The sequence below is a fragment of the Acyrthosiphon pisum genome, chromosome A2, assembly GCF_005508785.2.
Source record: "Acyrthosiphon pisum isolate AL4f chromosome A2, pea_aphid_22Mar2018_4r6ur, whole genome shotgun sequence".
NCBI classification, from domain to species: domain Eukaryota; kingdom Metazoa; phylum Arthropoda; class Insecta; order Hemiptera; family Aphididae; genus Acyrthosiphon; species Acyrthosiphon pisum.
In genome coordinates, this window is record NC_042495.1 from 106,193,667 (window position 1) to 106,213,632 (window position 19,966).

At 28.0% G+C, this 19,966-nt stretch overlaps 1 protein-coding gene across 2 annotated transcripts in view; it reads right to left on the reverse strand.

Moving 5' to 3' along the window:
* Nucleotides 1-19,401, reverse strand: part of LOC100165685 (actin-binding LIM protein 3) — a 24,575-nt gene extending 5,174 nt beyond the window's left edge. For both annotated transcript variants that reach the window (XM_003244083.4, XM_001949156.5), the window contains exons 1-16: nucleotides 19,312-19,401; nucleotides 17,822-18,445; nucleotides 5,450-5,548; nucleotides 4,577-4,760; nucleotides 4,381-4,508; nucleotides 4,169-4,295; nucleotides 3,729-3,822; nucleotides 3,568-3,658; nucleotides 3,245-3,310; nucleotides 3,040-3,122; nucleotides 2,553-2,633; nucleotides 2,256-2,442; nucleotides 1,936-2,184; nucleotides 1,769-1,872; nucleotides 1,526-1,712; nucleotides 1,246-1,356 (exon numbers count right to left, since the gene is read on the reverse strand). In XM_003244083.4, coding sequence (XP_003244131.1) covers nucleotides 1,246-1,356; nucleotides 1,526-1,712; nucleotides 1,769-1,872; nucleotides 1,936-2,184; nucleotides 2,256-2,442; nucleotides 2,553-2,633; nucleotides 3,040-3,122; nucleotides 3,245-3,310; nucleotides 3,568-3,658; nucleotides 3,729-3,822; nucleotides 4,169-4,295; nucleotides 4,381-4,508; nucleotides 4,577-4,760; nucleotides 5,450-5,548; nucleotides 17,822-18,284 — 2,254 coding nt within the window. In that variant the 5' untranslated portion in view covers nucleotides 18,285-18,445; nucleotides 19,312-19,401. The remainder of the gene's footprint in view (nucleotides 1-1,245; nucleotides 1,357-1,525; nucleotides 1,713-1,768; nucleotides 1,873-1,935; nucleotides 2,185-2,255; nucleotides 2,443-2,552; nucleotides 2,634-3,039; nucleotides 3,123-3,244; nucleotides 3,311-3,567; nucleotides 3,659-3,728; nucleotides 3,823-4,168; nucleotides 4,296-4,380; nucleotides 4,509-4,576; nucleotides 4,761-5,449; nucleotides 5,549-17,821; nucleotides 18,446-19,311) is intronic.
* Nucleotides 19,402-19,966: the final 565 nt, after the last annotated feature.

The following is a 19,966-nucleotide window of genomic DNA, read 5'->3' on the forward strand; positions in this document are numbered from 1 at the left end:
CACTCTAAATTTTTTAATTAACGAAAGCTACACATGTTCTGCTGAGCATAAAATTTGTTATGTTATGCACTTGTAAGACGGAGACAACACATGCCCGGTATCACATCCTCTTAAGGTACCCACACATTGCAGCGGTGGAAATACAACACTATCATCTTGGAGGTACACATAAATTGCACTCTGATGCATTTTTACCATTACTACTGCAGTGTGTGAGGACCTTTAATAAGATGATAAATATATCAGAAGTTCTGTGGTTGGCTATAAATTTGATGATTGGTGATATCATATTACTATAGTACTAACTATTAACGAATTAATGATTATGATTTTTAAAAAAAAAATCTTCTTTTAATAGCAACAAATAAGTAATTACTTAAATTAATTTAATTTAATTATGATAGCTATTAAGCAAAACATAAATTAATTCATACAGCAAATTTAAAAATGATTTAACTACTTTAAATTGGTTTTATGTTATATTAATAATTTAATTATTAATTTTGTTAGATTTTCACTTTTTTTTAAAAATAGTAATGGATATTACCTATTTTACTAATTAACAATGACTTTTTTAAAATAAACTTATTTTTTTTTATGAACCTCTTAAAGTATTTAAAAGTATCACAAAGACATTTAAAATATTAAAAACTTCTAACACATAAAACAAAATATCCACACAAATATTCACTAACTATGTAACAAAATAACAATACCAATGTACAAAAAAGCAAAACATAAAATACTACCAAGAGCATGAATAATATCTGTAAGTTTTCAGAAAATAATAATAATAAATGTAACTGACATAAAACTCTAGGGGAAGCAAATAAGGAGCAAAATGAAAAAAAGAAATTAGAGATGATAAAATAGTCAACATTTTATTATAAAATTAATTAAAGAAAAAAAAGCTCAGTATAATAAATTAATGTCAATGAAATTATTTTATAAATGTTAGCTACCAAAATTAAATTAAGAAATAGTTTACATTTACATTTAAAATATAAATTAGACATACGTACTTAATATTTTAATAAAAAAAAAAAGTAATAATAGTAATAATAATAATAATAATAATAATAATAAAAGAACAAATTATAAATTAATAATATTGCTGTAATTATAGTCAGAAGGTCGGCTTTAATTGAATAAAATTATTATTGTAAGTCAATTCATTTTATTTAACTTCCATAAATTGGCTATGTAGATAGGAAAATGTGAATATTTTTTACAGTAAAAACTTACTGTTATAACTGGGAATAGCACCAGTAGATTGTCCTACTGATGATCTGTAACTTGAGTCTAAATAACCTTCTTCTTCCCATGGTCTTTGATGATCCAAATTACGAGATGGTGCTATATATAATTAACAGTAAACACAAGTATTATATATAAATAAGTATCAGCCTAGTAAAACATAAATATAATATCTGTACAAAAAATTTAAAATAATTATAATAAAAACATTCATATGCAGGAAATGATTAACCCATTTCCAAGAACAGACTTGTTCCATTTTACTTACAAGCATTTATTGGTGACTGGTATCTTAGACGATAAGTTGGTTCCCGTGCAGCAGAAGGACATCTTGAAGCATTACGAGGATCAATATGTGAAACTTTCCATTTTTGATGTTTTTCGCGTTCACGAACTTCTTGCAAAAATACTTTTCCAATCCCTGATCCTAATTTACTTAGTTCTACCTCTTCTTTCTATCACATACAATTTACAAGTAGAATTAATCCTTTAAAATCATTTAATAATATACCTTTAGTTTATGATCTATTGTTTTATCAGCATTCATTTTTTGATCAACTTCATCTTCATCATCTGATATACCTTTATAGTTTTCAAACCATGTTTTACGTTTTTCTAAGTAAAATAAAAAATGATTAAACAGAACTTATTTGTATTTTGTATTGTAATTATATTAACCTGGATCAGTATAAGGACAAGGAGGAGCAGGAAAATCATCCCTTTCAATTTTTGGTTTTTCACCAGGTGCTGGAGGTTTAGCAGCCGGGTAGTGAGCCAATTCTATAGGTTCTTCATTGTTCATACTATGAGGTGATTTTGGTCTAGGAGTCTCTGATCTAATACTGTCCACCAAAGCTTTCATACCAGAACGACTGCCAGCTGAACGTAAAGTTGAACACTTACTACTTCCACGTACACTACCACAAGCTGGAAAAATTATTTATATAAGACACAATATCTAAATAATTGTTTTATCAACTATCAATATAATATCTTACATGTTGGTCTGTGGAAATGTGGCGATGTTGGCTGCTTATCGTACGGATCGATTGGGCGTTTCAAATATCCTTGAGTTGGCTCTTCAGTCAAGTAGCTATAAGTGTAGATACGACTTATAGGCACATTGGACGGTTTATATTCTCTAAGCAATAGCCCTGGACTTCCAGGTATATCACGATAGTAGTGCTGTTAAAGTTAAAAAAACATAAATAATTAAATATATTATAGGATAACAATTTGGTACATAAAATACATCTACATAATACATGTTTCAAATTCGGTTATGCAGTACTAACCTTTCTACTCATGCTATTACATGAACCATTATAACATGAACCATTAAAGCTTGAAGCACGAGATCGAGATCGTAATGAAAACTGGAAATACACAAACTAAGTAAAAGCATCTAAAAAAAAAATCTACTAAATAATAAATTAAATATAAAAAATACATAAGTGAATTTAAAAATGATGGGCAAACAAAGTACAATAATGACTGAACTAAAATTAATATGTCAAATAATACAAAGTATCATAAATATCTGTAAACATATCAACTGATTAAATAAAAGTTTATTTGCAAATACCTAATTTGAGAATATATAATCTAGCATTCTAGCTAATGCATACAGATTATAATAATAAAATATAAGAGTGCAATATTCAATACATTCATAAATATTTAACTTGTATAAATACTGAAATAAAAATGTATAAAATAATAGTTGATAAAAAAAATTCAGCTGCAAATAATAAATGGTGCTGTTTAAAAAAAATATATTACCTGTGTTTCGCTAGCAGCTGAGCAACTGATTCGATCATACTCTTCAGGGTCATTGCAATGTCCATTGAGCATGGCACTTGATCCTATGACAACATATACAACATACAGTAAGGAACATAATACACATGTTTTTAATATTATACAATAGAAATACTGAGTTTTTGATAGAAATAAGATATGATAATTGTTTATACTGAACAGTTACCTCCATTTATTATGGTGCCATTTTCAGTCGGACTGGGCCCACAACGTGGATGCCAAATTGCTCCGCCTATAAAATATTTTAAATGCAGTAGTCACATATATATATATAATTAGGAAGTATAGCTGATACAAATTAAATTTTTTTCATATTCAAAGTTCTAACTATATATTATAAAGTATTGATACTTTACCAATACTTTATCTGTCATATGTAAAATAATATGAAAGTTGTATGTATGAATACACAGAATCATATCAATTTAAATATGTTATTTAATGTAAAATAATCAACTGTTATAATGATAAATATCATTATTCTATTACCTTGTAAATACATTTCTTCACCATCCCCAAATGGATCACCACACTTGGCACATCTTGCACATGTTGGATGAAAGTGATGATTATCACCAGCCTTAAACAATATATATATTAATATAACATAGAATAAATAATTTAGTTGTCTAGATAATAATATTTCATACTTGTAAGACTTTTCCAGATATAAATCTACTGCAGTATGTACATTTGACCCCAAAGAGCTTCTGATAATCTTTTTCACAATAAGGAACACCATCCCTAAAGAGTAAAATCATACAAGTTATTAATTATTGTACATATTTAAAAATTGTTTTCAACTCTAAAATGATTAAATAAATAAAATATTGACTTATTAATGCTATAATTAATTAATTCACATTTATACAATAATACTATACACTGATAAATTAGTATCTATTATATTTATAGTAACATTATACTGTTATAGTTATTACAACTTTTAGTATTTAACTAGGAGTAAGAATAGTACTATAATAAAAATAGTACTAGAAATGCTAAAAAAACACCAAAGCCCTTAATACGTTTGATGATGCTTCATTCTCAATAAAATTGAAGAATACACTAATAATAAATACATACATACCGTCCCATATATTCGCCATGAAGCACGGCAGAACATTCATGACACTTAAAGCAATAAATATGCCACTGCCTATCCAAAGCATAAAGTGCTTGTCCGTTCCTTAGGTCATCACCACATTCAGCACAATCTATGTGTTCAATCATAAACACCAATTTGTAATTTAATACCTTCCTAAGTTATATTTTATTTACTTTAAATGTATTTAAACATACCCGTTTCATTAGTGCTATTTTGTTTAGATTGTGCAGATGCTGGTCGTTTCACAGGAATTTCCTTGCACTTGGAGCAAAGAATAGAATTTCCGACATATGTGACTAGATCTCCTTTTGGACAAGGTTGTCTGCAATAATATTATTCATTTTAGATACATGTACTACTAATAGTATAAAATGTTAGGCGAATTATTACCTGCAATGAGAACATGTGAAACACTGTTGATGATACGTTCGTTCCAATACAATAACCAATTCATCTTTTATATAATCATTGCAGACAGTGCATTTTTTACCAAATAATTTTTGATAATCATCAGGACAATACCAGCTACCTTCTTCAGAAAAAAACAACCCTTGCACTAATGAATGGCTACAAACTACAAAAAACAATGAGTTAATAAGATATTTTTAACCGGTTTTTAATTTTATAATTAAATACTCTGCTTTCAATCATAATACAAATGGAATTTCATAACAATTATGTATGGCTGACAACAATAAGCCTACTCGTGTCATTGTACCCTTCATTGATAGCAATAGTGGAATTGTTGCAGTATGCATACATTGTGATGTGTCAGCCGTAGCCAATTGCTTTAAAACTGACTTGATGACGTATTATTACATATCTATTATCATATTATTCAATATACTACATAACATAGTCTGATATATCATAAAAAAGTGAAAAAATATTTTGCCCATAGGCATACATCACATACAAATTAAAGGATGTGGTGTAATTTTTTATTTCAAAATAAAAGGTTTTAATCATTTATTTAAAAAGAATGTTTGCAGCCCGAGTAATATATCTAATTAATAATAATAAATCTTTGAAAGTAATTAATAGCAAAAAAAAGTTAAAATAAATATATACCTATATGTAGTCATAATAATAATAATGAATTTTACAAATATAGGTGCACAAATTGTTTTTATAATTAAGTTTACTTAATAAATATTTGATATCTAAACTTTTAAGTCAATTTAATATAGTAGATTTATGAAATCATACATAATATCTATTTAATATTCATTATAGAATATTATTGAATTTTATCAAACTTACTTTTGCATTTGAAGCAGTCCTTGTGGAAGTATTTATCACCTTTTATTTTGAGTACTTCACCAGAACATTTTTTCTTGCAACCGCTGCAGTAAGTTTTACCTGTCAACCAACAAAAAATGTATTTAGTTAGGTACTAATAAGTAATAATTAAGTAATGAACTATTGAATAATTATCATTTGTATTAAGTTGTATCATATCAAACAATATCTCAAAATCAATCAAAAAATGTATTTAACTCTAATCGTCCAACCAAATAGGTATACGGCGTCATCTTTTGAAGCGCAGCCAACATTCCTGCCAGTATATTTGGAAAAATATAATAACTTTCAGAATTTGGGTAGTGTAAAATGATTAACATTCTAGTTTTCGTTTGTAATACATGTCGATTAAAAAGATAATATTTAAAATTTAGGTATCTATTATATTATGTAATATATTATTCCATAATTAATATTTGAAACATTCACCGGGATTAGAAGTATACACCCGTAAATATTGTTGTGGAGCAATGAACTATGGAAGAGAATACGAGACTAATATTTAAATTTCACGGCAGTGTTTTATTTTTAAAGAAGAAAAAGTGTAGGGTTCTCTCGCTCAGTCGCTCTCATATTTAGGCAAACGCAATGATCTAGGATATCTTTAGCCTGTGCTTGGGTTGGGTTCCGGAGAGTAATTTCCCCTCTCACTAGAGACGCTGACACTTCTAATTCGTCGGTTAATAAATTGAATGCAGTCAAAAGTGGAATTGTTTTCTATATGCTTATTAAAATAATCAACAACAGCGGGACTACAAACATTTTGTTGTTGTATAAGCCGTAAACACAATAATATATTACATACTATTAAGTAATTAATATTATTCTTGGGAGTCAAGAGTATAGTACGTGATTGGCATGAATAAAATAATTACACGACTGCACGAGTAAATAAGAGTTATATATTTATGTAATAATATAGTTGTAACCGTACGGGAGAAGTGTCATATTCATATAACAGTAATTCAACCGTTCAATGAAGAATAAATAAATACTAACGTTGCATATTAGTATTTTGTACACAAATCCGGATAACAACCTTGAAATGTAATTGCTAAAAAAAATATATCACATCCAATTTGAACACCGGAAGTGGCACTTTTTAATAGCTTCCAGGTGTGGAAGTTTATTATAAAAAAACAATAGCTTATTAAAATGTTTTATTATTAATTTCATTAATACGAAACCATACCTACAAGATAAAAATATCTACAGCTCAACAGTTGTTAACTCTATTGGATATTTAAAATAACTTGTTCTAAAAATCTTTAAATTATAGAAATATCTAATAGATACTTATTTATATTGTATTCATAAGTCCAGTGATCCTAACTCCAACAACTCACAAGCAATAATATATATTTATAAAGTAAATTTAAATAATGCCTATTTAAGGTATTCGTAAGTCACATAGAAGGAGGATATCTTATAAGTGGTCAAATATTTTAATAGCTCATTTAAAATATTTAAGTGTTTTTAAATGCGTAGAATGGAAAACATCATCAACAACGTATTCCACATACATCATTTAAATATTTACCAGTAATAAATATAAATTATAAAGCAAAATTAAATTGCATAATCATAAATATTCATTATTCAAATCATAAAAATGTTAACACCGAGAATACCTATACTTAACAAAGACTTTCACATCAGATCAATATCTGCGTTATATGAATCATAGTATTTAAAGAAATACGTAATATAACTTTACTAGTATATTGCTTATTTTAAGGGTAAAATTAGACAATACAAAATCATTTCAAAAGTTAAATACAAAACAATCAACTATCAAGTATTTTTTGAGAATGTTTTAGCTTCTAAACAACAATTTTAAAATAGTGTAAATTATAATAATTATGTTAATTAGTTACTCATTCTAAATGTAAATATTTTAAAATATCATTGACGTTAGTTCAATGAATCTCCCGAACATACTCGTATTTCATATTTACTAAACGTGATATTATTACTAATGTCTAATGGTAAATTGTAATAGGTAAAACTAAAATCCTTATCGGACAAACGAAACTACCATAATAATTTCACTATTTAAATACAAAACATAAAATACATTTGAATATTATAATACATCGTATATCGTATAAATCCAACAAGCATTAACAATAAGTCTGAAAAATATACAATTGTATTTCATGATTCATTATAATATTGTAGCGCTTGTCATTAATGTTTCCATTATTTTTAAATGGGAAGTGGTGAAAAAAATAATTGTTTTACATTCCTTTTCTCAAACGTCGCAGAATTACAAAATCGATCAGCAATCGAAATAAAATAATAATTGCAAAGCAACGAAGCGCCATCGATACACGTTTATTATTTTTCTGTTCTCGGCGATTAGGACCCGTATAATAATACTAATATTGGTAATATTGTAGAACGTATCGTACCCACATCGATCGCATTGCCGCTCCCGCAGTCAAGAAAGTAGAGACGAAATAATAACTTGTTCGCGTGTAACGTAAGTGTAACGGTACACTTTATAATCAGGACATAGCCGGCATACGGGCAGGGGAATACTTATTACTTATTATTATACGTACGACGGACACGCAGCATTTCCTGCGCTACGAGAATGCATTTTAAACGCTTCCAAACGCAATAGTGTACACCACCCAAGTGTCGTTGCTGCCGTTGAACGATGATAATCGCGACGGACGACAGCACGCCCGCGCCGACTCCTCGGACAGGCAATTATCGTTCGTCCACGGCGAGCTGGCCGATCAGTCGGCCGTGACCGGAACACACAGTTTAGTAGGAAAAAAAGTAAAAACCACTGTTGTAGGTACACTCCTGTTGCGAGCAGTATAATATATACTAGGTATACAGTGTAACAGAAATAATAGACAGATGTAATTGTAATTGCCTAACTATAATATAGTATAGGTATTAACATTTATTCTAAACAATTAAAACCATTTTTTTTACATATATTTATAACGATAGTTGTGAACTTTAGAAATACAATTTTTAATATTTATAAGAAAAAAGTTGTTACCAGCATAGTTAATTAGTAATTACTAATTACATTAGTCAGTATTATTTCTGTTACGCTGTATAAAACCTTTATAGGGTGTTTCAGGTGACTGTCTTTGTACATATATCCTTTCACCTGTATATGTACACCAAACTACTAAAGTACTAAACCCATACAACTCTCGTAAGTCAAATAACCGACCAATTTTTTATTTAAAAAAAAAAACTATTTTTAATACTATAAAAATAGCATCTACTTATTTAATAAACGATTTTAAAATAGTAAAAAATTGTTCCAATATTAAGTAGGTACAATATATAAATTAAAATAGTAAATACTAATGAGTAATGGAGAATAAACAGTCAGCCCTATCACTAGTAAATAGTAATGTAATTCAGATTTTTAAGAAACTCAAAAATAATATATTAATTCTTTTATTTCGAGTTTGAGTAAAGAAAAGTATGATATAAAGTATAAATTAAAATGATAGGTATAACGATTGTGAGATGACTTCTCTTCAACTACCTACAATCGGATTTAAAATAATATATCGATTAGACAAAGAGTGAGGTACAGTCTGTATGCAGCTCTAAGTGTAACGGCAAGTGATCTTAATATTATACATATTAATCCATTTTATCCATATAGACCATAATACCAAACTACTAATACCTATATAATACGAAAAAATACGAAATACATAATATTGACGACGATATTTTATGTATTGTATTCCTGCGAGCGATCCGGTTTTTGGACATCTCACGGTAGAGGATTATTCATATACATAATACATATATATAATACGCAGTTTTGGCCTTAACACACTGCTGCAGCATTGTTTATTACGTTACGATATGAATGCGGGTGGTGGTAAGGGAGGTTGGGGTGGGGCGCTGTAGAGCCATTCGTTCAGTCTGCACAAGTCGTGCATAACGATTCCTTGTACCTATATATACATACTGTACAATATGTATAATACGTATACCACCACTGACCTTCACAGCCACACTCAAAAAATCGGTAGATGGCTGGCATCGGGTGCGACAGCAGAGATTGGAAAAAATTGTACATCACCGTAAAAAATCGTTCATAATACATAGGTAGGTAAACGTTTCACGAACGACGATACAATAATATTACTATGGATTCATCAATTCGTGAACTATATTGTCGGGACAATACTCTAGTGCGGAACGTGCATCGTACTACGACTGTTATTATTTATTATAATAGAAAAACATTATTTTTTTCTACTCGCCATCGTTAAAATACTAAAAACAATACCAATCATCGTACAGGGGCAGATATCACAAAACCTATCACATACGTAGTCTTGATATTATACACAGATTACACAACTAATATAAATGAGTACCTATAATACCACGGTAGGCAATAAATCAAAATCAATTCAAAACATAATAAGACTGACGGATTGGGCGTAAACTTCCACTGGCGCGATATGGGCCAGGAAGAACAGGTCATCATCGTTTTCGGATTCATTTGGCAAATTGCCTCGCCGACTGTTTCAGTAACCTTTTTTTTTGTCTAACGGTTCCCGAGGTGATTAATGCCGTTTATTTTTGAGGGAAAAAACGCGCATATTTTAAATACGAGCTGTACACGGCAGTCGGTGATGGTGTTTTTTGTTCAGCCATTATCGTCGCATCTGGCTTTCATGACGAGTCGGTTAGTTATTATTACGTGTGGAAACATCGACGGCAGCGGACACCGCTTAAATGCGTTTAATGAAACGCGCCGATGAGGATAATAATTGCCACGGACTTGGGGTCTCCAAGTGACCTCGTTCATAATCAGTACACTAACTACTGGTATCGTAATCGTCAGAATTGTAAAACGTATATTATTATGGATCGTTCACGAAAATAAATTTTTGACTATTGTATATACAACTGCAAGCTACATGTAATTTAATAAAATTAGTAATTACCAAGTCTTACCCACGCAGCATCAAAAAAAAAAATATATATATATAATCAAAAAACTCTAGACTAACAATATTTTTATATAGTATCTAGGAATATCTTCATATATTAAACTTTAATTAATTAAACCTACGTGATAACTTATTATTTATTAGATAGGTATAGGTGCCTACCTAATAATTGATACTACAATTTACTATAATATCAGCGATACATTATAGTAAGAGATTTACAATCCATTTTATAAACACCTCGCTGTCCTTGGCACAAGCACTACAAATAATAAGTTTATTTGTTTGTTAAGATACCGACAATGCACGAAATTATTTTTTTACTAACATATATCATTTTATTTAACTGTATGCAGTTATTTATCATTATTTTAAAGATTTACTTACAAATAATTGCGCTTTGAAAAGCACTTTCAAATAATACTCAAAACAAAACAATGTAAAATAACTGAGCACCTACGTTATAGTCTATAAGTACTATATAGTTAAATTTTATATAACTTCCAGTATTGACTATACTACTATAGTACCTATATAACTATACTATTGTAATGTTGACTAATGTAAATGTATTGTAAAAAACTAAAGCAATTATTTTAATTAAAAACTGATAATTTTTAAGACATTTGGATAAAATATTAGGGTATTTTATAAACAAACAGGGACGTTCTAAAATTTAAATTTGTGACTTGTAGACTTTAATTTAGTTTTTAAGTCAGCTTGCACACAATTATTGTCAGTCAATTCAAAATTATACGTTTTTAAATTGTATACACCTCCAATATTTACTCATTGATTAAAGTCAATGTTTAAAAAATAACCACTTAAATAGATTTAAAAGTTAAACAAGTTAAGCTAAAAAATGAAATATATGTGTTAAATAATCAATAGTTATTCAATTTTATGAGTAGGTATATTAAGATATTGTTAGAGTATAATGCAGACTATAGGGTATGCACAATATAAAGTATTATAATTATTTAATCGTTTAAATAGTTAATACGAGTATTATACAGATAATTAACAGTCATTAGAGCAACGTTCACGTTAAATTAAATTTTAGTACGATTACGGATAAAACTATGAAATATTAATAATTCATAAAAAATAGTTTAAGGTGCGCCGCCGTAATTGCCACATTATATTCATTATTTGTACTCATTTTTAATATTTCGTATTGAAAATAAAGCGTAGGTGGGACACAAAATATTCATGTCTAATTGTACATTTAGTTACAAATCTCATTTATTGCCATAAATAACGGGTAAAACTACATTCACAAAATTCGATACTGATCGCCAATCCGCAAATGATAATATTTTAATATTTGGTTTGGCACCAGTGGGCCAAGACCAATGTCCAATTGGTGTCGTCACTCGTTGAGACAATGTGTTAAAACTGGCTATAGATACGTGACTATTTAGCAACCTAACTGAAGACACACCACACAATAGTGGCAGGATATCCGTTAACTTGCATAATAAAATCCGTGCGATGTCCTGTCGGCTGTCCGGATCGTTTGGTACACACTGTCGCCATATTATATATTTATAGCAGAGACAACAACACAGACGAACGCAGGAAAGTCGCGGGGTGTATTATTTTTAGAGAAGGCGTCGGCCACAGCCTACAGCGACGGCGCAACACCGTATACTTGAGCCAAATTTTATTTCGAAGCCAAGTACGAAACAATTTGTACGCCATAATAAAACACACGCAGAAACGATTCTTCCCCAGGTATTTATCGGTCCTTATTAAAAATACGTTTATATGAAGTATATTAAAATTGTTGTTCTCTTGTTTACATATTATGATATAGCCATAAAGGTACTCGAACTTATACTGACAGCCTTCATAAATTTATTGAAAAACCAATTCTTAATATTTGTTACTACCTATGTACCATTGACAACGTGTATTCAATTGCTACAAAACTGCAAAAGTACAAACAAATTATAAGTATGCTAGGTACACGCAGAAAATTGATTTTGAATACAATATTTAAATTATAGATATTTATCACTACCGCCAGTATGTATACTAATACATTAAGAAGAATGTTTTTCATAAAAAAAAATATAATATTAATACCGGTTGAAGGTCGTATAACAATTGATAACATGTACCTATATACAATTCTCACTTAAAAAAATCGTTAAATAAATAGCATATTATTAAGATCATAGCATTAAGATTATATCAACGTTAAACATAATATAGGTCACGAATAGTTTTGCCTGACAAAGTTATTTAACCGAACTTTAACACAATGTACATAAAAACTCTAAACTTTTTCGTCTATATTATTTCGTGCTTTACAGAAATAAAAGTATCGATAATAGTAATTCAATATGGGTCAAAATGTACGTAAAAAATAATTTACGAGATACACAAATATATAGGTACCTATATATTATGCATTAGGTATATAGGCAATCTAGTAATGGTATGAAAATATACTAATAAAATAACTTTATAAGCCTATTGGCTGTTTTAAAATTAAAGTATTTTTACTTAAATTATTGGCAGATATAGTATACTACTGTCTACTAAAATAAAATAAAATAGATGATGTTATATTTTAGCAATAACTCATTTGTCTGCAAAGTATTGCATCAGAATAATGTATGTGCGAACCCACTGATGTTGCATATGTGTAAGTTGCCTGGTACATCCACACTTGCATGACGTAATCGCCAATGGTTGATCACTATGTAAATGTACGCTGTACACACAAAAGTAAAATAGCAATGCATCCAACTTAAAATGTAATATTAACATCAGATTAATATAGGTACCTATTTATCATTTTATAGATTTCTATAGAAAATAATAAATATTAATTATACATTGTAAAAGCAAATAATGTAACCTTGGAAAAAAGAAAACCTAAAAATAAAAAAAATAATGAATACTACTAGATACTACGCTGTATTGTTTAATTTTAATACATAATTCCTTTGCATAAATCGTTTATTAATACCATTAATAAACCTAAATATAATATATCATTGAATAAATATTAATACTATTACAATCACTTAGATATTTAGTTTTTAAATAATGAAAAGTATAATATAAGTAACTTACAACTTATTAGGTATACATTTTAAGAGACATACTATTCTATATCAACTATACTTATATAAGCCTAGAGTTATAGTTTATAGACTATAGTTAATAAAAACATAATAAAATAACTGCTTTTTAAATACGTTAAGTACATTTTCTATAATAATATTTATATCAGTATAAAATATTATGAATGAGTGAGTTGGTAATGAAAATATACTATGTGAATACTACGTTTGACCCTTATAATAATGTCTTAATCTTAAACAAAAAAAGATAACCTATACACAAATAATGATTTACTGAACCTTTTTAAATCTATTTTTTAACCACAAGTATTGAATAAAACTAATAAATTAACAGTAATTAGATCAACTGTAAAACAATTAAACGTAAAAATTGTTACTTATCAGTTATTAATGACAAAACAAATTAGGGAGTTAAAAGTCATAATAGATGAAATTCATCAATTAATGTTTAATTGCATGTCAATATTAATAAACAGATTTATGCCTACCTATCTAATAAAATAGTTAACATGAATAAACTAGTTGAAAGTTAAAAATATTAATATAAATATATACATAATCTTTAAATACCCCACAAATATTGTAAAAACCAAACTTAAAATGTTTAAAAATATATTCTTTTGATACGTTATCATTATCAAAACATTGTTATCATTTGTAATATTTTTGTACCTATCTGGATAACTGATACTTATAAGTTATGAGCTATGATGTCATATAGTATAATATACCTACTATATAGAATACAGATAATGTACTTATTATTTATCAACATAATGAAATATCGTATAAAGTAGTACGTTTTATATAATAAACAGGTAATTGTTATTTAATATTTGATTTAACTACTGTAACACAGATTAAATGCAATTTTAATGTACGTAGAAAATAATTTAAATATATGTAATTGTTTTCTATAAAAAAATTAATAACTTTAACATAATTAGTAAAAAAAATTACTGAATTGTGATTTAAATTTAAATGATTGATAAGATAGAACTCTATAGCGACGACCTTGTTCATTATGAGAATGAGAGGTGCACTACAGGTGAAACGCAAACACAAAAATGCCGCTCATTATTAACGTTATGCGATACATGCAATGATAACAAATAATTTGACCTCAAAAAAAAAATAATAATCCATTTGGTACGTTATTCACGTTTTTCATTCAGAGAATACGAATGCACAATAGTATAAAAATATTAGAAAATATTTCTGAAAAGATTTTAAAATAACAGCTGGGTAATAGCTAAATATAAACAACTTTACTTTTTCTTCGGGAATCAAATACAAGTTATTACGAAAGTAAAATATCTATCTAATCTGTTTTTTAAAATTAACAAATAATATTCTAAATACAAAATTATTGTTACATAGGTAACTGTTATCATTGACTATAAATTTTAATAAATTATTATCATTAATCAATATTCAATATACAATATTGATATTAACATACAATACTTCTTATAATATCGTTATTTTAAACATATTATACAAACATTAAAATAAAATAATTTTATTTGTATTGTAAGTATACTAAAATAATGGGTTTCATTCAAACATTACTATATTCTACCTTATTTAACTCTCGCAATAAAAATAATTATTATTCAGTAGAAATATTCTAACCATAGTATAATATGATGAAGTTAATAAGTTATATTATTTAATTGTATTTTCCACCTCTGTAAACTTTTATCTTAATAATATGCAATAATGTAGTTTTTAAATTTTGATTAAACATAATACCTAAAATTGGAGGATTACAATTAATAAATTAAATACAATTCTATTTTATTTGATAATATTATAATAGTTTATAATACTTATAAAATAATTTATTATATTATTGTTTAAATATGTGTAAACTTTCTCTATAAAATAAGTATAAAAAAACCATTGCTCCGTAACAAATTATTTTTATTCGACATTATATTATTGTCCTTGACACAAACTAGACACACATCATATATACAAGCGAATTATTTACAAAAAAATAATATAGGCGAGAAAATTAAGTATGAGTTCAATTTAAAAAAAATGTCCTTCAGGCACAACGAAAATCTTGGAAAACTAAAACTAAAAATCACAACAAAAAATATTTTCCAATTATTATTGTAATATTTAAAGATTAAAATATTTCATTCAAAAGTTCAAAATAAATAATACTAGTTAGGAAAGAAGATTTTTAGAATCTGAATTTTTTTTTTTAACTTGGTTTTAATTCATTGTTATATAAAAAATATTTTATCTATCAACGAATTACATTCTTTGTAGTATTTAAATGTACATAAATAAATAGTATCCACATATTATTATATATTTATATAATAATGCAAATAATATACGTCTATTCATAAAATTATTGTAACAGTTAAAAATCGACCAATTTGTGTTGTAAAAATTATTATATATTTATTTTAGTAAATTATTTTCATAGGTACAACAAGGAATATATTGACTAAAATAATATTACTCGGCACCTCCCTAAAAGGAACGAAGAAACGCTGCCTGTACAAACAACTTTCACACCGGAAATTCGAATATTAGGTATGGTTAATATTCAAAAAGATACTCAATAAGGTGCAGGGAAAAACACCAAGGGATAATTTTGAAACTCAACACGGGCGTACTGTAAATTAATACCGAACAATAAATACAACACATTTAATCTGATAATATTCAAGAATAATGAAAACATGATAATTCTGGAATGCACTAGCAAGTATCAATAATCTATTCTACTATACACAAATATTTAAAAATTAAATAATTCTTTATTTTACAGAAAGATGTTGATGCTATACAAAAGTGAAATCAATAATAGTTTACATTTATAGCAGATCATTACATAAAATACATGTACTTAATATAATATATAGGTATATAATAAATATTATTTAGTCAGTGCATGTAGAATCGAAAGCTATTGCCCGAACTCGTTAGATTCAATTCTTTATTTATAATTTTACTCAACTCAAGTACCTATCTATAATAATTAATAATTACAATTATTAAAAAAAAAAAGCATTATGTAAACGGAGTACATTTTAGCGTTCTATTTTATGACTATTGTGAACAATCGAGATGCCATGTGTTTTGTTTAATTTATAACACGACTTTATTCCACTCTTATAGATTTATTCAATAAAATGTCATACTAAATACTAAATAGACTATATTATACTATATATTAGTACCTATATTACTAAATAAAATACGATAAAATACAAGACTCCTAATTTACTATTTAGTATTACTATATGTGGACAAATTATTATACTCTATTTTTAATCGACTTGGAAATAAAATATATACTAAACATGGGTAAATACATTATGTCAGCATTTTCTGAAACGATTGAATCGTAAGAATCCGTTTAAAGATTTAAATACTCGAATGAATATCAATAGATTCATTATTTTAAAATCATCTGCTCATAATTAGGTAGCAACTGACATCACATGCGTTAGATATTGTGTATAAAGTAGACATAATATATCTATATTATAGATATATTAGGTATAAGTATATTATAAGAAGGTTATTGTTCGCGGTTTAGAGCATGTGGAACTCGTTAACATTTTACTATAGCATTATTTGCCGATTTAATATATAGACAGGACACAATAAGACTATCACTACTACGAGGTTCGTTCAACTTGTGAGCTCGGCGATTGGGTTTAGTGATGGTCAAATACTCAATGATCTGTAATTTGGTTATTACATTTGGTAAAAAATATATTTTTCTAAGACTAAATCATACGTACGTATTAACATTATACCAATAATTAACCGTATTCTTATAGTGTCATAAACTTATAATAGTACAACATTAGGTAAACAAAGAAAAGATTTATTCGACTTTTTATTAAAGAAAAATATACTTATATAGGTTAATAGGTACCAGGTACCTACTATTTATACTATATTCAATTATGCCCTATTAGTAAAACCAATTTAAGTTCTACTATACTAACCAGGGGCGTAATACTTTTAAATTTATTATTATTTTAATACAAATTAAATTATTGATCTAAAAAGTGAAATTAAAGTATTTTATAACTGTGAAATGGATAAAAAAAACCATTCATAAATTTATACGTGCAAAATAGTAAAATATCATTTCTTTACAAGACGATTTCATTAGATAAAATGAAAAATACTGATTACTACGAGTTGCTACATAGCCGTTCAATAATGCACATACAATGATAAGAGGATTGTTAAAATCAAAATAAATCATTGAAAAATATTTCGGTTACCTCTTTTTGTCACTGCTTTTTTCTTGTCTTCTGTCGCAGTTTTCTTGTCATCCACCGTAGTTTTCTTCTTGTCGGCTTGTTGCTGTTTGCTTTCCACAGCCTTCTGTTGCTGGAGTGCCACCGGAGCTGTTTTTTTTACGTCCACTAATGACTCTTTTTTTTGCAATGGTGGTTTTTTGTCGTTCACGGCATGTTGCTGTTCGGCAACAGCGGCGCTTTTACCGTTCTCAATGGCCTTTCCTCCATCTGTGGCACTGACGCCGTTTTTGTTGTTACCGTTGAACACCACGTTTTCGTTAATAATTATCGTGTCGTTGATTTTTATGTCGGATGTCCGGCGACGCCGAAACGAACGGCTAAAGAAACCGCGCTTTTCGGACGGTGGCGTTGCGGGTACGACGTTTCCGTCCATTTTATTGCCACTATGTTCGACGAGCACCGGCGACAAACCGCCTTTCGTCATTTTCTCCGAGTAGAACGAAAAACAGAGGGCGATGACTTTATCGATAATTTTTTCGGTGTCAATGTAAACAGAGGCGGTGCGTTATTTCAATCCACTGCTACTTCTATAGTAATTATATGCCCACGGTTCGAACAATTTAGAATATCAACAAATCGCCATACCTAGTAAATCGGGATACACCGCGACCATTGCATAAACAAATTAAAAACATAAATACAAGTAATAATCAAGACCTGTCCAAAATTGTATGGGCACGTACAGCCAAACATTTTTCCCGCAATGTTTATACATAATATATAAAAAAATAAATGATTTTAAGTTAGTTGTTAGTACATATCTGAATCCTATTTTATGGTTATGTAATAAAATATAGGTATTCACATCATTCAAATGTGATTCAAACAATTCGTATTCCGAAACTACGCTATAAAATCAAATGTTGAGTAGGTAGGTAGGAATAATATTACGTACTTATATGTATTATGACCTCGGTAATTTTTCATTTAAAGTTATTAATAAATGTACCTATGTCCAATGATAATTCTATTTTATCGATATTATTTAACGACATATTTTAACACTTTTTAATGGTGATCGCACCACATCAGGTAATAATAATTAATAATATACCGTTTATAACATTTTATGTAGCAACATAAAACTGTGTAAATATTAACAGAAGAATCCTCTCCCGTTAAGACAAGAGAAAATTAAAAAAATAGAAAAGCATGGTAAAATAGTGTACAAAATGTACCTTAATTTGCGTACTAAATGTATAAGAATGTTCACACAAAAGTTGAAAATTAGAATTAGAATTTATAATTATACTAAATTAAATTCATTGGTTTACCTATATACATAATATATATAGGTAGGTATATTATAATTATTGAGGTTTTTCGTCAAGATAAATGTTTACTAAAACATGTTATTTAATATTTAAATATTGAATAGTACATTTTTTTGAACAGGTCAGAAAAAATATATTTTTATTGTTTCACATACGCATAGACTGTATAACACATACCGATTTTGAACCGAATCACAACGAATGCACAAGCGTAAACTCAACAGCGCCCGACCGCGGTTACTCGACGATTGAAAGAAGAGCCTATTCCTATAGCAGCGGCGGCGATGTTTAGACGGGAGTGGGACCACGTAGTTTAATAGCTTTGAATATACATAGTAGATAGATGGTGGGAAGTAGGCAGGGAATAATATGCCGGCTCTAGTGCAGCTGACGGGGGAATAACATTAGAATGAGTGTACGCTAAAAGTATTCACTTTTTGGTTTCTATAACGATATATGGCCCTATTACACAAATGTAATGGTCCCATGCACAAACGTCAAACGATATAGTATTAGTATTTTTGTTGTAAAAATATTATAATATTATAATAAATTAATTGCAGACTGCAGTATTTACTCATACTCAATAATCGTACCTTATTAATTTTCATTTTACTGGATGAATGTATTATTTAGTTTAAATAAATGAAAACCAATCAAACAATAAAATAACTACTTTATGGAATATTCTAGTTAATCGTAACATCAGTTTGGTCCTTGATAGATCTTATAAACTTCATAGTATAAAGGGACATGATTGCAAAATTAATAATTATTAATACAAAATATACATGGGAAAATATTTCTTCAACGCGTCAAACAAGCTATAAAA